Genomic DNA, 19006 nt, shown 5'->3' on the forward strand with positions numbered 1-19006 from the left:
AACCTATACCTTTAGTACATAAAAACCTTCTATTACATTTTCTTTAAAAATAAACATATAAATGTTAATATTATTAATAATTTTTCTTAAATATTAAAATTTCAATATCTAATTTTTTCGAGTTGATCGCGAGCTTTTCAAGTCGAGTATCAAATAGTTCGTTTCGGCTTGTTAAGAATTTGAGTCGAGCTCGAGCTTGAGCTCGAGTTAAGTCCATTCGAATTGAAAATTTATCGAGCGTTGACCGACTCGATCTAGAGTAGCTCACTAACTGTCTCGTTTCATTTACAACCCTAGTATATGTATTGTAACACCCCTAACTAGTACCAGACCCGTATAGGAGTCTGAGGTGTCACATTGACTTTTCAAAAAGATGTTCTTATAAAATAACAGAACATTTGGACTTATATTAAGAAAATACAATAATATACCGTTGAATTATGTTCGATATAACAAATTTAAGGAAAGAAACATTTTTATGAATAATACTATATAGTATGAACAGTACTGTGAACAGTAATGTACAATATCATGAACAATACCGAATGCTAAAAATTTTCAGAATGCTAAAATTTTTCAGAATGCTACAGGGGTATCGATATCCTACTACAGTGTACCGATACTCTTTCTACAGTAATTTCGGTTAACATGTATAAAATTCATAAAAATTTAAGCTTTCATTACTAAACTGTTATAATTTACTTAAATACGTTTAAAACATTACAAAACTCAATCATATGATTTTACAAAACCAATTAGAACATATAGGATTCAAACCTTTATTTTCATGCCAACCACAATTAGTATTACAAAATACAGACTATTCATTTCTTTTCTGATCTGATCTTTGGAAATGAGAACTGACATGTCTTGCTTAACTTTTATCATTCTTCCTCTTCTCGGAACCTATGTGTGAAACAATCACACGCTAAGTCGTTGACTTATTGAGGCATATAAAACATATAATAAAACCATAGAACATTTCACATAATAAAATGCATACATGCATATATACATACCATCATTATCAACATCAACCTCATTATCATGATCTCTACCATTATCATTAACCCATTTATCATATGATCTTGTACCTATCACTTCGGTATATAATGTAACTCATCTATCATTTCACAAAGAAACACACATAACATCATATAATAATACAATCGCTTTTGATATCTTTTATAGGCCCATGTACATTACTGATAACTTAAGGTATTTGAGTACATTGAGGTTGTGCACTTATACTGTCACCACAGCTCATATAAGTCCCACTGAGTGGCATATGAAATTTATCCCGAAGGACCTCTGTATACTGTATATGTCCCGAAGGACCGCGTAGACCCTCGACTCTTGGCATGCCAACTATACCTATACATCTCGTATCATATAACATGGGCATTATTATTTATCATTTCACATATTCATATAAGCTCATAGCTTCGTTCACATATACCTGTAATCATGTAGTTTCTTTTCATGTAGTTAATGTCAATTCTCATATTACATGTACATTTTCTCATATATCTCATATCATATAATTCATGCTCTATCCTCTTATGTTCACATGACATATAATGCATACAAATCATATTCATACATGCCTTTACTCATGAATTCATACATCATACAAATCATGACATCATTTGTTCTCATATGTTTCTCATACATCACATATATCACTGTTATTACATTAAAAGATAGACATGTAGTCTTATGTGCCCTATCAATACTATATGTTCATATAATCTCCTATTACCTTATAAGTAAATACTACTTATTTTATCTCACATTTCCATTTATTCTCCTAATTATTTATATCAATTCACATGGTTTATTACCTAACTTATATCACCTTTTCATGTATTACACATATCTCGTCACATATCTTATATTATAATTTCATATATAATAACATATACCCATTTTCATGTACTCATGCACACATAAGAATCACAAATCAAATAACATTTTAGAAGTCACTTTTTACCATAGTAACTCCGTCACTGGCTCATCGCAAGCCAATGCATGTTCGATAACATACGTACAATTAAATTTACACTCACATTGACATTTTATATATTCAAATCCACTTCTATGGTTTATTTCTTTGGATTGATCCTATCTTTGCAGTCGATTCAGAACTTGCTTGTGCTCGATATCTACACAATCATACATTCTTAAGGTAAATATCATATATCTACACCTTGTGATTTGATACTAATAACTTAAACGAATTTAATAGACTCATATTTACTTTTTCCTTTAGGGGGTATCGATACCCTCCCTAAGGTATCAGTACTCTTATTACATTCTGCAATTTTTTGCTCAAGAGGGTATCGGTACACATACGTAGGGTACCATACACTCTGCTCAAAACATACTTTTTCACCTGAAAATTCATCATTTTCAACTTAAATCTTCATATTTCTTTCCCTTTTCTGTTCTTAACTCAAGTACATATACTTAAACTAATTTCTACTCATTCAATATATCCTTAACCTCAAAATTTTATCTTTCATATGGAAATCAATAATCATGCCAAATTTCAGGATACTCTAAATCCAATTCTATCACTTCATATCTCTTAATTAAGTTGCTGACAAGTCAAATTTAGTTTCAAATACAACTTATCAACTCTTTTCCAAAAATTCACTTAAAAACCCATTATCTTAAATCTTTCATAACTTCTTCTTCTTTTGATTTTAAGACAACTTAAGCTTTTCTTAAGCTTAAGTATCACTTAAGGATCAAAACTCATACTTAAAATTAACAAATAATCAACTAATTAGAAAACTTACCTTTGCTTGGTGCTTCACGTTGGAGAAGAAGAAAAGAAGAAGAAGAAGAAGAGAGTTTTCCAGCTACTTCTCTTCCCCCTACATGTTTCTCTTCTATTGAAGGGGAAAAATATCTTTCATGTCAAATGACTAATTTGTCTTTTACTTCATTTGATAATTACTATAAACTTTCAGGAAATATTTCCAAATAAATCATTGAACTATTCAACTATTCTACTTTAATCACCAAATTCTAAAATTTTACAATTTAGTCACTAACCCGGTATTGAGGATGTTACATGTATTATGAATTTTCTTAGATTATTAACAATACACCTTACAAACCTAACTTTTCAATCTATATTAACTGTTCAAGAGGCCTCAAAGTGACCGCAAGATCTCCGTCAAGGTTTTTTTTAATCTTCTTTCTTATAGGCTTTGCATTGTGTTTAATCTATATTTTTCGGATTTCTTACTTCAATTTTGTGATTTAGGACTTGTTACTAAGGGCAGGTCTATGATAATGTTAACTTCGAAATACATTTCTAATTCAAAAGCTGAGTTAATATTTTATGTACGCCTTAAGTTGATTATCATGTAAAGGTTTTTTAATTGTAATAATCGATAACTGGACTGATACTGGACTTGGAATCATTTGAGAGCTTTAATTCTGTTCATTCATATTCGTTGAACGAGAGAATGGGGGATTAGTCAAATGATATTTATAAATCGGTGTCGCACATCTTCTAGATGTAGGTTTCCAGTTTTTCATTCTCTATGGCCCTAGTTTCATACAATGTTTTGTTTGTTGGTTCATGTTTCTTGGTATTTTATTTATCTCCCCTGTGAAAAAAAGTTGCAAAAACCAGAAAGTGAAACCTAACTAGAATTACATGGTGAAAGATGCTCAAATGGCTGAAATCATTTTGTCTAATGTTGTACAACATATCATGTGTCATTGCCAGTTGTTGTCTCGATTATCGATTTGATAAATAAAAAGGTTTGTGTTTTGGCAGGAAAACTGGAGAAGGCCCAAGGGTATTGACTCCCGTGTTAGAAGGAAGTTCAAAGGATGCACTCTAATGCCGAATATCGGTTATGGCTCAGACAAGAAGACTCGCCACTATCTTCCCAATGGGTTTAAGAAGTTTGTTGTGCATAATGTCCAAGAGCTTGAGCTTCTCATGATGCACAACAGGTATGGCGTGCATAATTTATTCTCTCTTACTACCACATATTGTAGATCAACATTTTCCTGCTTGTTTCTGATTGTTGATGCGTTATCAGGCCATACTGTGCTGAGATAGCCCATGACGTTTCAACGAAGAAGAGGAAGGAAATAGTCGAGCGCGCCGCACAGCTGGATGTTGTTGTGACCAACAAATTGGCTAGGTTGCGCAGCCAAGAGGACGAGTGAATGACTGATCCATCTTGAATGTTGGTTTTGCTTTTCATTACCATATTTGATCGTTTAGTGAGTTGAGGATATTCTCAAACGGTTTGTTTCTCTTGAATTGCATGTTTTTATTTAACGATGAAAACACCCACCACCCAATAAGAAGGTAGGGTATAGTTAGAACTACAAACCCGTTCGGAGCACGTGCTTAGTTATGCATGCAGAAATTATGTCTTAAACAGATAAAAGAAGATTGATTTGAGGGTGTCTTCTTCTTATTTCTTTTTTATTTTTATTTAGTCAGCGGCAACATCAATCTTAATAGTGGTTGTCGACCGTCGGAGATTATTAGTTATCTTGTTTTTTTATATTATCTCCTTTATTTTCTTGTTTTCTCGAGTTTTTAATTTTGAATAAGAATCTCTGTCTTTGTTACACGTTTTTTTCTGCTTTTGTGACATGCGTTTTCTCTGCTCTTGTGGCACGATCCTTATGGTTTTTGGAATGTTTTCGCATACCTTTGCTGTCATTTTGGTTCTCGCAAAAAAACAATCGCTACATTTATTTTCTGATTAGTTTATCTTTAGTCAAATACCTTCTTTTGATAAAAGGTTTTTTATCGATGTAAGAAATTGTGTAGTGAAGCAGCCTGTCATATTGTTTGGTTCACTCTCCACTCCTTTTTCACTATGTAAAGTGTCTCATTCGACAGAGACAAGAAATTTTATAAAAGTTTTTAGGTTTTGATCATTTTGGTTCTCGCAAAAAAGCAATCGCTACATTTATTTTCTGATTAGTTTATCTTTAGTCAAATACCTTCTTTTGATAAAAGGTTTTTTATCGATGTAATGAAAATTGTGTAGTGAAGCAGCCTGTCATATTGTTTGGTTCACTCTCCACTCCTTTTTCACTATGTAAAGTGTCTCATTCGACAGAGACAAAGAAATTTTATAAAAGTTTTTAGGTTTTGATTTAGTCTTCATTCTTAATGGAAAGTTTTATTTTTCTTCATATGCTTAGGTTTAATATTTTATTTCTGTATGAGTGTTTTTGTGATTATTATCTCTAATTTTTTCTCTATATTTTAATATGTAAAATAACAGTAACATTTATTTTTCAAATTGCAAGGCGTCAGCCAATAGAAGTATAGAACTAGGGATGTCAAACGGGTACAGTTTCGTGGATTCCGCACCGTATCCGCTCCAATTGGAGCGGGGATGGGTATAATTTTAGCGGGTAGTGGGCGGGTGTGGATTTATAAAGTGGTACCCGTCGTGGGTGGTGGGTGGGTAATGGGTTTGAGACATTACCCGCCCCGCATCCGCCCGCCCCGCATCTGCCCGCCCCACATCCGCCCGCCTAACTAAATATCTATTAAATTTTGGACCATAATGAATTTAGGTGTAATTTTAGAGACTAATTTATAAATTTTAATATTGTATAATATAAACATATAATTTAACCAAATATTAAGGATATTTAGTCTTTAATCTGGTCTTTAATTAGGGAAATATTCGGCTCTTTGATTAAACCCATAATCCCACTAACCACGTCACTTTCATGTTCTTTAGCCCATGCTGCCCATACAAACACAAATTAGTCGTACTATAAGCATTAACATCAAAAGCAGCAGTTTCCATGTTCTTTAGCCCCTCAAAACCCATATTAGGCGCACTATGAGCATTAACATCGAAAGCAACTCAACAATCCAGCTCTGCGACTACATGCTCCCTACAATCTGTCTCCATAACATTCGTAGAACCACTCCTCTGACAAATTGAAGCATGCGCTGCTACCCTATCACGAATTGTCTGGGAACCAACTCTAACATCCTATTAGTTTGCTGTCAGGCGGGTCTAGATGGGTATGTCGCTAGTGGGTAGTGGGTATGGGGATGGATTTGAAAATGTACCCGCATGGGTGGGTATGGATTTAAAAATTTGTACCCATCATGAGTGGTGGGCGATGGTAGATTAAAAAATATTAGGTGGGTATAGGATGGAGATGGAGTATCCGCACCCGAACCGCCCGTTTGCCATCCCAATATAGAACAGAGCATAGTCCCAGGATTGGCGCGAAAATACTGATTCACACGTTTTTTCAATACTTTAGAAAAATCCCTCGACTATCATTTTATTTCATTTTTAAATAATATAATATGATTTACCCATCAGATTTCTTACTTTATTTTATTTATTCAACCGATTAAATCGAAGTAACCAATAGCGTGACATCAGTAACGACGTCATACGAACAGAATAAACCATTAACGTGACTTCAGTAGTGACGTCACACAAACAGAGTATACGAAAAATATGCATGTATAATTCGATTGATGTTTCTTAGTAATCTATATTATAATTAAAAGAAACAACAAATAATAATGATTACTGTTGTAAGAGAAGTTAGAAAACAGAGAATTGATTATCTTCGGGACGATGGAATTTGCATTCATTGTTGTTTAAATTCCCTGAATCATTCTCACCGTGTCTGCCTTCATTGTTCTTCTCACCGCCGTCTGCGAACACCTCTTGAACGAATGACTCGACATTGAATGGATCCGCAGGATCAGATGCCAATCGATTCCCTTAAAATAATCGTGCTCCTTGATTCCGTCCACCGTGATCCTTCGCTTTGGATCTTTCTCTAATAATTTTCTTATCAAGTGCCTCAACGACGTCCGTTCGCCGACGAGTTCCGGCGGTTTCGTTAAAATCTGGTGAAAAGTTCCCTTCCTGTTCGATCCCTTAAACGGCGTCGTTCCATACAGCATTTCGTGGAGGACGATCCCCAGTGACCACCAATCAACGGCAAAATCGTGACCTTTACCTGATACGATTTCTGGCGCCACGTACTCCTCTGTTCCGACGAATGAGTTTGATTTCTCTGCCGAGTCTGACTCGGTACAATCCGGATTGACGCTTGCTGGAGATTCCGCGTCGTCCGGAGATATTCCCGAGTTACAGCACCTAATAAACGGAAATAGCCGCTTTTTCTTGACCGAGTCAGGTGGGCTTGAATAGACCGAGTTGAGAGGCATTGATTTGTCGGGTGATCTTGGAGAGAGTTTCGTGGAAAGATCGAAATCTACAAGCATGATATGTCCATTTTCTTGAATCATGATATTTTCAGGCTTCAAATCTCGATAAACAATGCCTAAATTATGAAGATACTCCAAAGCCAGTACCAATTCCGCTGCATAAAATCTAAAAGAAAAAATCATATTAAATTTCAAACAAAGAAATAGACTGAAAATATAGCCTTAGCAGTAAATTTTGTTCACCTAATCATATCGTCGGAGAACATATTCTCGGTCTGTTTCTTCCTCAAAGAATGAAGATCACGGCCGGGACAATAATCAATGGCGTAACCGACGACTTTATCGGTAGCCAAAACTCCTCGCAGCCGTGGTAAAAGCTGGTGATCAACCATCCCCAATGCTTCCTGTTCAAAACTAACTCTTCTATACTCGTTCCCTACGTTTCCATTACTATTCTTCACTGCTTTACCATTCTTCTTCTCGATCGAATCTCGAGATATCACTTTCAAAGCTAAAATCTCATCCTTCACGTTATCTCTGGCTAGAAACACCACTCCTTTGGCTCCTCGTCCGAGAGCCGTGACGATTTCCAAGCTATCTAAATCAAAGGTCGTTATCGAATGCTGTGGAGATCGGTTGAGTTGTTTTTGATCGTCGATCATGGCGGAGGCTGACCGATGACTAGAAAACCGGTCGGTTTTTATTGTTTGTTTCCCGGTGCTTTGGGGGACGGTGCTTGGTGGCTACGATTTATAAGCGAGGAATAGTTTCAATTTTGTTTTCTTCGATTAAATAAAATTTCTTGCTGAGGACGTTTTCAAGATTCAAAGGGGTGCGTTTATGTGAGACCGGATTTGGCCACATGAGCAATTTCGGCGGATTATAGCTGTTTTTCTAGGCGTTAAATTAATATTTTGTAAAAATTATTAGAAAAATATAAGGGTGATTTAAAATAGATAACTACTCATTTAATACTTAAATAATCAATTTCGTTATATTTTAGTACCTAAACTTTCATTTTTTTCCCCAAAAGCATATCTAATATTTAGTTTTTATTTCATTTTAGTATCTTGTTAAAAACTTAACGTTGGGTTTTGAAAAGAATTGAAAGTTTGGGTATTTGAGCATATCAGAACCAATAATTTAGGTACTAATTTTATCAAAAATAATTTAGGTACTAAACATTTTAAATCTTTATCGAATAAATACTAAAATGAAACAAAAATTAAATCTTAGGTATGATTTTGAAAAAAAAAATAAAAATTTAAATACTAAAATGGACAAAAACTTATACTTTAGGTTTAGGTACTAAATGCACAATTTACCCTAAAAATATCAGCTGCGGCGGTGCTTCTAGAAAAAGGTGGGGCTGCTTCTGCCGCGAGTGGCGGTGAGTGGTTTTGGGTAATAAAGTAACGCAGCTATTACGGTGTTGGCGTGTTGCCCTGAAATCCTGGATTGGTCATAAAGTTTTCCATTTTTTACGCTTATCTCTTGTGATTTCAAGGAAGTTCCATATCCAAGGAGGAAAAATGAGTTGCCGTCGTTTTTTGGGAGGGGAGAAATAAAGAAAAATACAAGTACAATTTGTAAAATTATAAAATTCTTAAAATTATAATTCTACGCAATAATTATATTATATTTATGATTCACATCAAATCTTATTCGTGGTCTACCTATCATGTCATTATATGAATAAATATCATACTTTATATATATATATATATGAGACCGACGCTAAGAATCATTATAAGATCTCTCGATCAAGATTAAGAGGGAGATTAAATCTTCGTTTCCAATTATTCCTCTTTTATATCCTTACGGGAACAAAAAAATCTTACATCAACTAACGATCACTTAATCACCCACTATAATTCTCTATTCAATTAAAAGAAATAAAATCATCTACAACTATCGTGACACGTTTATTTCTATCGATAACAATCTGTTCATTTCGGCTTCTTAATTTGATCCGATAAGTGTAAACGAAATTGTTCTACTTTTTATAAACATTTTAGACACAGAAGAATCATTCAAATGCAGGCCGAATAATATGTGGTTGGGCCTATGTTGTCATTAGGTCTAAGTCGACTGAATTTGGGAGCCGCATTCAACAATGGCAGTGCCCTCCGTTAGAGCTTAAGTTTGGGCTCTCCAAGGATTGTTTAAGTTGGCTTAGAGTTGGGCTTTAAAGCCAGAAAAGCAACATTCTAATTTCCAACCATTTTCTTAAATATTTTTTTATCGATATAAAATAATATATATTTATAATCCTTTTTTCGTCATTGACAACACATATATGTCCTACGTATTCAATTGCTTGATATACAGTGTCGTGGATGGGGCGGTGCGAGATGGACTTATTGCGGCGTTTTTTAAAACAACGCCACTATAGATGGACTTATTGCGGCGTTTTTAAAAAAACGTCATTACTGTTACGACTTTTATTGAAAAACCGCTACTATAGATGGACCTATTGCGGCGTTTGTCAAAAAACCACCACTATTGTTGCCCCGAAATCGAATATATCTAGAAAATAGAGGCCCCTTTTAAGGATTTGTACATGTCCCCGATAACCTAGCCACGACCCTGTTGATATATATGAGTTTTATTATAGGTAGACTGTCTTAGGTATATCAATAATGTAACTTAACAAACTAGAGGGATTAAATGGACACTACATGGTGTAAATAACATACATTAGAATGGATTGGAATTTGCATTTATGTGGGGATGGGAGAGAAGATCCCATAAGCCATTCTAATTCACTCGTTTTCTTATTAAAATAGTAGGTCACCTCAATGGGCTGTTACATGATTTTGGTTGTTACAATTATGAGGATATTTATATTCTCCAATAAATTCCAACATCAATACACTATCATTCGTGAGTAGTTATGATGTACGACAACTTTAATATTAAGTTAAGAAAATATTTTACCATAAATATTAATATTTGTTTATCATTTTTGATAAAACGTTATCTAAAATATTATTTTTTTATCAAAAATATTAATTTCGCTACCTAAATTTTTGTAAAAAAAATAACATTTTAAGTAACGTTTTACCGGAAATGTTAAACATTTTAGGTAACGTCCAATATTAACATTTCCGGTAGAAAAACTAATGTTTTAGTTCAATTTACCGAAAATGTTAAAAAATTATTAATATTTCTGATAACATCTTTCCTTAACCGTATATTAATACTGTCATACCTGAAACATCCACATCTTTCATATTAAGTTCCAAAACGTAAAGAAAAGAGGCACATGTACCGATTATATTGTCCACTTTTATCTTATCACATCAATTCCAATAAACCCTTATATATATATATATAAACTATAATTTAAATATTATTACAAGCAAAACAATTATTTCATCGTTAAAATTGAAACGTATCTAAAACGAACTAGTATAATAACAATTTTAATTTTGAAAATTTATATATTTTCTTATCTATTTGGTTTCAATTTGAAATAGTTTAATAAAATTTAATCTTTTCTAATTATATTATCAAGCAAAGTTAGTCCAACAGATCAAAACATCGTTGAATAATTATATTTTACCATAAAATTATAATAAATTGTTTTTAAATTATTGTTATACCAAAAAAATAAAATAAAATTTCTTAAAAAGAATAGTTAATTCATACAATTTTTAAATATAAAATATTAAATCTAATAAGTTATTTTAAATTAGGATCAAATTTAGAATATAAAATTTTTGAAAATAAGTCAATCAATAGATCGAATATTTGGTGATTACAAAAAAATAACTAAATTATAATATTTAGAAAAAAGTTACAAACCGAGCGATATTAGTGGTAAATTTTTTATTATTATTATTTTAGATCTTAAGTTCGAGCATCAGGAATATCAGAGGTGTGAACGTTTAATGTTAAACGATTAAGAGTTATCTTTGGATGAAATTAATATATTTTATTAGTATATATGACAATAGGTCACAAATCGGCCCATGTGGAGACTACAGGCTGTTATGGCAGCGGGCAGACAAAGCATGCGCGTTCCACTTACGCAACGTTACGAGCTATCTCACATGGTAGACCCATTTTGGTGTGTTTCAATTTGTTTGATTTGGCATATACAACATTAACGACCTTTCTATACTTCCACCATTACCATGCTTTATGAAATGAACTCGAGGCACGGTCTGGGTCTGGTTCGGTTCGGGTCGTATAATCACTTTTAGGCCGCCATCGTAAACCCGGTTTTAACAGAACTCGATCTTCAAACATTCGAATAAGGTTAAGGAGACTACATGTAGATGAGGAAATGAAGCATTACCATTGCTTTAGTAGGTGACTTAGGGCAGTTACTGTTGGCATTGAAGACTTTGGGGATGGACCACAACACCAGAAATCACCAAACCATTCAATAGGGCCCATTCTTCCCGTTCCTTATTTACGACTCCTTACTTTTGTCATCTATGAATCATCCACGGTCCGATACAAAAATCGGGTCTATCCTCGTTCGGAGGAGGACGAGTGATGGAGCCGGTTGTCTACGTCGTACGGTGAATAGGATGTGGACGAAACTAAAGACGATGCCTGCAGAAGTTAGAAGGTCAAATCTTTCAAGCATAAATCCAAGAATGAAGGATGGAGAACAACTAGGAAAAGAGTTTAAAAAAATTACAATGGCAAGTAAATTTCAAGAAGATGATGAAAAAGGGCATGTGAACTGTGCATGAATTATTGGCATCCAAAGAAAATAAAAGAGAATCTAATGCATGACTGGTATTCGAATAAGAGCATGTGTGGGTGCAAAGGAAAACAAGAGGGCCGATGTTCTGTTACCTGTAAAAACCGAACACAGAACATCTTATAAACATAAGCTCGCTCGCGCAAGGGGGTTTATTAATGGCGGCTATAGAGGCCCATATCTCCACTATTATTAGAAGTTTAAAAGCTTGGGCCAAAATCCGAACCACTTAAAATTGGGAAAAGATCGATCAAACATTAAAATTGAAGATCAAAACAAAGCAGATAACGTTGAGAGGGTTTGACTTTGATAGCACTGTGGAAGATGGCCAGTCAGCCATACCACGAAACCTATTTATTGGAGTCGCCACAAGAAGCAATACTCATACAGGGATAAATCGAGAAGACGGGGGAGAGTAATCGTTCCTTAAAAATAAAAAATTATTACATTTTTTTGAAATTTTTTTATTAAAAATATTTTTAATTTCTGAAATTTTATAAGTTTAAATTTACCCTAACATAAAATTTTACGTCGATTCCGATCGTATGAACCTTTTGAAATAAACATTGGGGGCGGTGATTACGGGTTTCTTTCTTACTTATTGTATAAACCATAAAGTGATTGTCATAAATTAGAGGTTACAAGGGTTGGCTAAAACCTCCACTGAATTTGATGCTTTCCTTTCAATCAAAAAAGGGTAAACTAAAAAAATAGTCATCAAACTTTTAGAGTGTTTGCATTTTGGCCATAGAACTTTTAGTTCATTTTTGTTGTGATCGTTATCATCGGTTGGCATTAAGAGATGTTGACGTGGCACGTTAAAGACACCTTTCCGACAAAAATTCTAAAGTCTGGAACTGAAAAATCTCATGCTTATTAACTTGACACAATATTAGTTGCAACTCCATTTGTTGTTGTAATAATTGGATTATTTATTCTATTTCTGCTTAGTATTTCTTCACTAAACCTATCATCCTTTTCTACTCTTCTATTTAAACAACCGAACTATCATATTTTTGATCCCACTAAACTTCCATTTCAACTCAAAGTTCACCTTTGGGAAAACAAGAAGCCAAAGTTGAAATATCAAACTTTTCAGCACTTTTTGTTGTCGAAATCCCCCATTTCCCTGGATTTCCACATTCGACCAATGAACCATCTACAATGGACAGCCAGTTTCTCCTGGATGCAGTAATCCCCCCACCCTCACCGCCATTGGTCTTTGAACCAATCTCAGCTTGGTACTCCCTCTCTTCTGCCATGGAAATTTCGCAAGATTGTTTCCTCGCTCCTTACCGGGAAACATCAACTGATTACGGTTTACAGTTTGACTCGGCACTGAGTTCAATGGCGTCTTCTCCCGCAGCATCAAATTCCCATATCTCGAGATCGATTTCTCCATCACTGGATATGTCGGAGCTGACCAGTTTTCACGAGGGTTCCACCGTCTCCGTGCTGATTCCAGATGCTGATCCTGGTTTGATAGCTTCGAATTCAAGGAAAAGGAAGGCGGTAACCGAAGCCAGAACGGAGGAAACTCCGGCAACCCAGAAAAGATGCATGTCTACAGAAAGCGACGAGAACAATATCAAGAAGCATCCTGAAGCTCCAAAAGACTATATTCATGTTAGAGCGAGAAGGGGAGAAGCCACTGACAGCAATAGTTTAGCTGAAAGAGTAAGCATATGTATTCACTGGGTTTTTCGTTGCATTAACAACGGCTCTCTATATTCTGTATTTCTCACTTAATAAGGTCCGCAGAGAGAAAATCAGTGTGAGAATGAAGATTCTGCAAAATCTGGTCCCTGGTTGCAGTAAGGTAATTTCTAAAAGCCCTTGTCGTAGTCATCGGTTATGAAACTTATTTTTATCATGTTTCCGATTATTATTTGACAATAATCAACAAAACATCTTTACAAATGGTCCTCTAAAGATAACAACCCTACCTTAATCAACGATGGGTTTTGCTTTCAAATTGCAGATCATCGGAAAATCACTGGTGCTGGATTCTTTAGTGATGAACATTGTGGTGATTAAGGATTCTTTAGGAACACGATTGATTTATGATAATCTCTTTTTGCGGACAGTTCCTCTCGATGAAACGAGCTTCAGTGAGCGCCGGGATGGATTTTAACAACGTAAGTCGAAGCTCTTATATTTCATTTTCTCTTGAGAATAATGTTTTAAGATCATTGGAATTCATTGTTTTTTCTGGTTTCATCTGCAGATTTTTCGATCAAGCAACACTTTGGGATAGATCCTCGGCATCGGTCTTCTCTGGGCAGCCAAACCCTGAACTGCATGGCAATGTTTGTAATGGGACAACGGTCCTGGTTTGAAGACTTTGTTTCATGCTGATTGTAATTTCAAAGGACGTTACAACCTGTTGATCGTTGCGTCTATTTAATCGTGAAGATTTTACATATTGCTGTTGAGGAATTAATGATTTAAAATAGTAGATTCCAAAGTCTAATAATTAAACTAAAATTTTATAGTTTAATTATTAAAATAAAAATATGTTGAAAATTAAGTAAAACTAAGGTTAAATATACTATTATCCCAATTTTGTAAATCGGCATGTAATAACAGCTAGCGACAAATAAAAACCAAATCCGATTTAGCAATTTATAACCTTTTTATGGGAAAGAGACCAAAAAAGAAATTTACGCATAATTGACCCAAAAAAGTAAGTTTCTGCAACAAAGTATCATGATGAAAATGGTTTAGCTTATTAAAAAGGAAAGCACAATATGTTTTCTAAATCCCAGATAGAAACCCTAATGAGGTTTTACCATCACTAGCATTTTTAAAATGAAGACAAACGTATCTAAAGATAAAGCTGATCTAACCGGAGACTATTATCAATTATTATTTATAGCTCATCTTCACTTGCGTTTGTATCTTCTCCGCTTGATGGCTTCCCATTCACTGCAACAAGCTCTGTTTCAAATATCAGTGTTGCTCCGCCTGTAAATTTGGCAAAACCACAACATTTCAATTATGACCCTTCTTTAAGGAAACCGTTAGTTTACTAAATGTCAATACTTGTTATTGACATAGCACATTCACCACATGTGATAAAAAACTGATTTGCAAGTTCGACGCGTGCTTAATTACTGGTGCGACATATACCATGCATGCTTAATTATTGGTGTAGCAAGTAGCATATGCTACGTGTATTTAAGTGTTGGCGTGGCATATGCCACGGTTTTCATCCAGAAACCAAAATAAAACGGTTAAAATGCTTTAAAAAGAAACCAAAGTGATTATTCTAAAGCAAATTTTGGTATTACGCCATGATTTTTTAAGGCAATTTCGTATTGCTGTTTTGCTTAATAGCATCAGTCATCCGATTAGATAGGCAGTGGACAGTTGACTATCATTAGCAACTTAAGGCATTTAAGTAGTTCCCATTAAAATTAAAAGAACAACAGCCGCACAGGAATTACCAGGGATTTTAGGTGGTGAACCATGTTCACCATAACCAAGCTTTGCAGGTATTTTCAACTTCCGTTTTTCACCCACGCACATCCCCAGTAGCCCTTGGTCCCATCCTGCAAACCAAAAATCAATCAACTACATGCATATAACAACCAACAATCTGGCCATAAAAGTGAACAAGTCATCGTCTGGATCTTAACAGAAGGATGTGAGTGGTTGCTAAGGGGAACAAACCTTTGATTACTTGACCACTACCAAGCTCAAACTCAATCGGGTCACCCCTTTCGAAACTCGAATCAAAAACAGTTCCATCAGTGAGTTTCCCCTGCAAAAGGGGATGACAATATATATAAACCAAGAGTCTTAGTAAACAGTTAATTGTAAGTTTGTAACCATAAAAGTTTTAATGGCACTATGTTCATAACCAAATATAAACAAATGACTTAAAAATTGACAAAAAAAAACCCAGCAAAATCAAACGACACATCCATTAGTGAGAATACATAATGCCCACAAAAGTATACAAGTCGATGGACCGTCGTTCTGAAAACTAAATAGAAAATTACTAAACCCAACACCTATTTTCAAAATCCAACAAAAGGAACAAGCTCGAGATGTTGAAACCAGTTGACATATAGCAACCTCAAGAATGTATAGTTCATTTGTTACTATGAAATTCAAAAATCCAAAAGAATGATCTAATGCATTTCTCAAATTTCAGGGGGGGAAATCCGAAAATCAAATATTCATCACTTCGTTGAGTGTCAAGCAATTTTAATACAAAAAGTAAACATCCAGCCGAATCAAACATACCCGATAGTGTACTTTGACTCTATCACCTTTGTGAGCTTGAAATTCACATGATTTGGGCTTATGCTGTGAAAAAAGTACAAAAGAAAAAGAGATAATGAGATAGCAAGTAACAAAGCAACGGGAATGAAAAAATGAAACAATTTATGATCATATGAACAAACAAACATGAAAGGCAATGCTAGGAATTAACAATACAGTTATCAAATTATAAGGTAACAGCCTAAGAGTTTAAAAATCTTCATTTTTTTTGTGATTTCACAAACAAAGTAACAGACTCATGCTCACAGAGAAGCAGCAATGAAAGACAATGCTAGTAATGAAGATTGACTTTGTATAATATAATGAAAAATGAAAATTAACGACACGATCATAAATTTCTTCACATCACAACAGAAAATTAAAGCTAATGAGAGACACGTTTTACAACTTTCTATTTACCCCAGATTAAATCACTAAATAAAGCATTTGCACAAATCTGTTCAAACATATTTAAAGACATACCTTGACTCCGATCTGTAGCTCGGTCACATCGCCTGACTTCTTGGCATTCACTGAATAATTGAATCGAATAATGAAGAAGCCGATAATCAAACGTCAGGAACATAAATAGATTAAATCGAAACACAAAAGAAGTTCCAAAAATTGATCAGATCTGGAAACAACGATACGGTATGTATAAATAATTAGCTAGATTTTGATTTGAAAACTCACCAAATGTGAAAATTATCGCCAGAAGAAGCAGAATCGGAGCAACCTTCAACGCGCTGCCGAACCTCATTTCCAATATAGTTTTTTCTTCGCTCCGCAGCTCTCTTCGGACTGTAGAATTTTTATGTTCGGATTTTTATTAACAGACCTCCGAAAACGACGAGAGATGGGCTGAAATGGTCTTTCTTCTTGGACTCCATTCAAGGCCTTGAAGTTTGGTTAGGGCCGTTTCAGATGTCAATTTGCAAGTTCGTAATGGTCTAATTCTGATTTTAGTCCCTATACAATGATGAGCATTTAGATTTAATCTCTAAACTTTAATAAGTCCGAACCAAATTGATAATAAGACTAGTTTTTTCTACTGAAGTGTTGGCTTAATTATATATATATATATATATATTTCTCTCACATGTAAATTTATCATTAATTGAAAATTTTAAATGATCATAAGTTCAAAGCAATGGTGAATAGTGTTATCAAATTAAACTTGTAATATTATAGATGGACAATATTATACCAAACTAAATCATGAGGGATTAAATTCCATAATTCAACTTGAAAAGTCGATTTTTTTCAATTTCGAGTTATTCATGTTATTCGAGTTATCCAAGTCAACTAGAATTATCAATTCGGTTTTCGAATTCGAGTCGAACTGAAATTTTAAAATTTCGAGTTACTCAAAAAACCAAAAATTTGAACAAATATTTGACGATTTTATTATTTAGTCATTGGTTTCCTTATTCCTTCAATTCCTCCTTCATTTTAAGTCAAATATTTTTACCAAAATTGAACACGTGCTCCTAAACCATCATAGAATACATGTGTACTTTCAATTCCTATTTTTGATAGCAATTTTTTATTTTTCAATTTAGTCCCTCAAAATTTTTTATATTTTCTTTATTTCTCCAATTCATCTTTATTTGAAGTTCGTTTTTACTAAATTTGAACCAAATGTTCATATACTACAATAGAATACCTACGTAACTTCAATTCTTACTTCTTCTTTTTTCAAAAAATGTACTCTCTTTTTATTCAGTCCCTTAACTTTGTATTTTACTCACTTTGGTCATTTGACTACAATTTTTTGCAAATTCTTTCTTCCCACTAATTCCTTGACTTCTTTATACTCTCATCAATATTTTACCCTCAAAATAATTTCTTTAAAATATAACATCATGAATATATTTCATAATTTTAAACTGTATTTGATATATTAAATAACATTATATGTGAAAAGAATAATATATATATATTATGGTCAGAGAGAGTAAAAAAATTAGAACAAACCATTGCCATAATACTCTAAATAATTATAATAAAACTAGTATAGAAACTCGAATAACTCAACTCGATTCAAAAAAAAATTTCAAGTTAAGTTCGAGTTGTAAAATACGACTCGCCAACTTGAATAACTCGAAGTTTTTTGACTCGACTCAACTCGATTCGATCGAATGTCCTTCTATAGTAAATAGTGTGGGTACCCTAACCTATATACATTAACTTGACTCTTAAATCAAATCCAAACAACGACAATTGTGAATAATAGTGTTAAATTTTATTGTTAAAACATTGGCACTTGTAATAATATTATTAAATACTAATACTGTATTAATGATATCTTAAATGTTGTAATATATATTTGTGAAATTTTAAAAGAATCTTTAAAAATGACTATACGATGGAAACTATTGTAAATTTAGTGATCCAAACATTGATTAAATCATTATTATTTTTGAAGAAAATAAATAATTTCCGTAAAACGTTTTTTAAATTGTTTTTAAGTGAAACAAATGCAATGTTAAATTTATTTAAAGTGTGAAGCTTAAATTTTATTAAAATACATGATTAACGATATATTTTGACATTTTTAATTTGTGGCCACACGTTAAAAGCATATGAGTGAAACCCTTTCATAGGCCATTGTCTGTCTGGTTTTTTATGACATTTTTAATTTAACTGAAAATGTTAGAAAAAAAATTAAGATTTTAAATCGGTTCAATAAAAAAATATTATACTTTTTATTATATTTTTAATTCATTTTATGTAGTTTCTTAACTTTAAATTAGATTATTGTATAACAAAATTTAATGTTAGGCAATGTA

The 19006-nt window shown here is 33.5% G+C and overlaps 3 protein-coding genes and 1 pseudogene across 3 annotated transcripts; 2 read left to right on the forward strand and 2 right to left on the reverse strand.

Annotated features, from left to right (window-relative positions):
• Positions 1-3153: 3153 nt before the first annotated feature.
• LOC120130678 (60S ribosomal protein L32-1-like) lies at positions 3154-4297 on the forward strand (the record flags this gene model as incomplete). The annotated part of the gene is made up of 3 exons (XM_039147867.1): positions 3154-3192; positions 3800-3981; positions 4071-4297. Coding segments are annotated over 3 exons (351 nt in total), but the record flags the coding sequence as incomplete, so codon positions are not given.
• Positions 4298-6582: 2285 nt separating this feature from the next.
• LOC120130785 lies at positions 6583-7975 on the reverse strand (annotated as a pseudogene).
• A 5227-nt stretch (positions 7976-13202) lies between these two features.
• On the forward strand, positions 13203-13760 carry LOC120130680 (transcription factor bHLH77-like). The gene is made up of 2 exons (XM_039147869.1): positions 13203-13619; positions 13704-13760. Exons 1-2 carry the CDS (start codon positions 13203-13205, stop codon positions 13758-13760), a joined length of 474 nt encoding a protein of 157 aa, XP_039003800.1.
• A 1046-nt stretch (positions 13761-14806) lies between these two features.
• On the reverse strand, positions 14807-17045 carry LOC120130788 (peptidyl-prolyl cis-trans isomerase FKBP15-1-like). The gene is made up of 6 exons (XM_039147946.1): positions 16908-17045; positions 16698-16747; positions 16197-16259; positions 15618-15708; positions 15392-15496; positions 14807-14909 (listed from the first exon to the last, which is right to left on the reverse strand). Exons 1-6 carry the CDS (start codon positions 16972-16974, stop codon positions 14815-14817), a joined length of 471 nt encoding a protein of 156 aa, XP_039003877.1. The 5' UTR covers positions 16975-17045; the 3' UTR covers positions 14807-14814.
• Between the last annotated feature and the right edge of the window lie 1961 nt (positions 17046-19006).

The sequence above is a fragment of the Hibiscus syriacus genome, unplaced genomic scaffold (genome assembly GCF_006381635.1).
Source record: "Hibiscus syriacus cultivar Baekdansim isolate YM2019G1 unplaced genomic scaffold, ASM638163v2 tig00110548_pilon, whole genome shotgun sequence".
Taxonomy (NCBI): Eukaryota; Viridiplantae; Streptophyta; class Magnoliopsida; order Malvales; family Malvaceae; genus Hibiscus; species Hibiscus syriacus.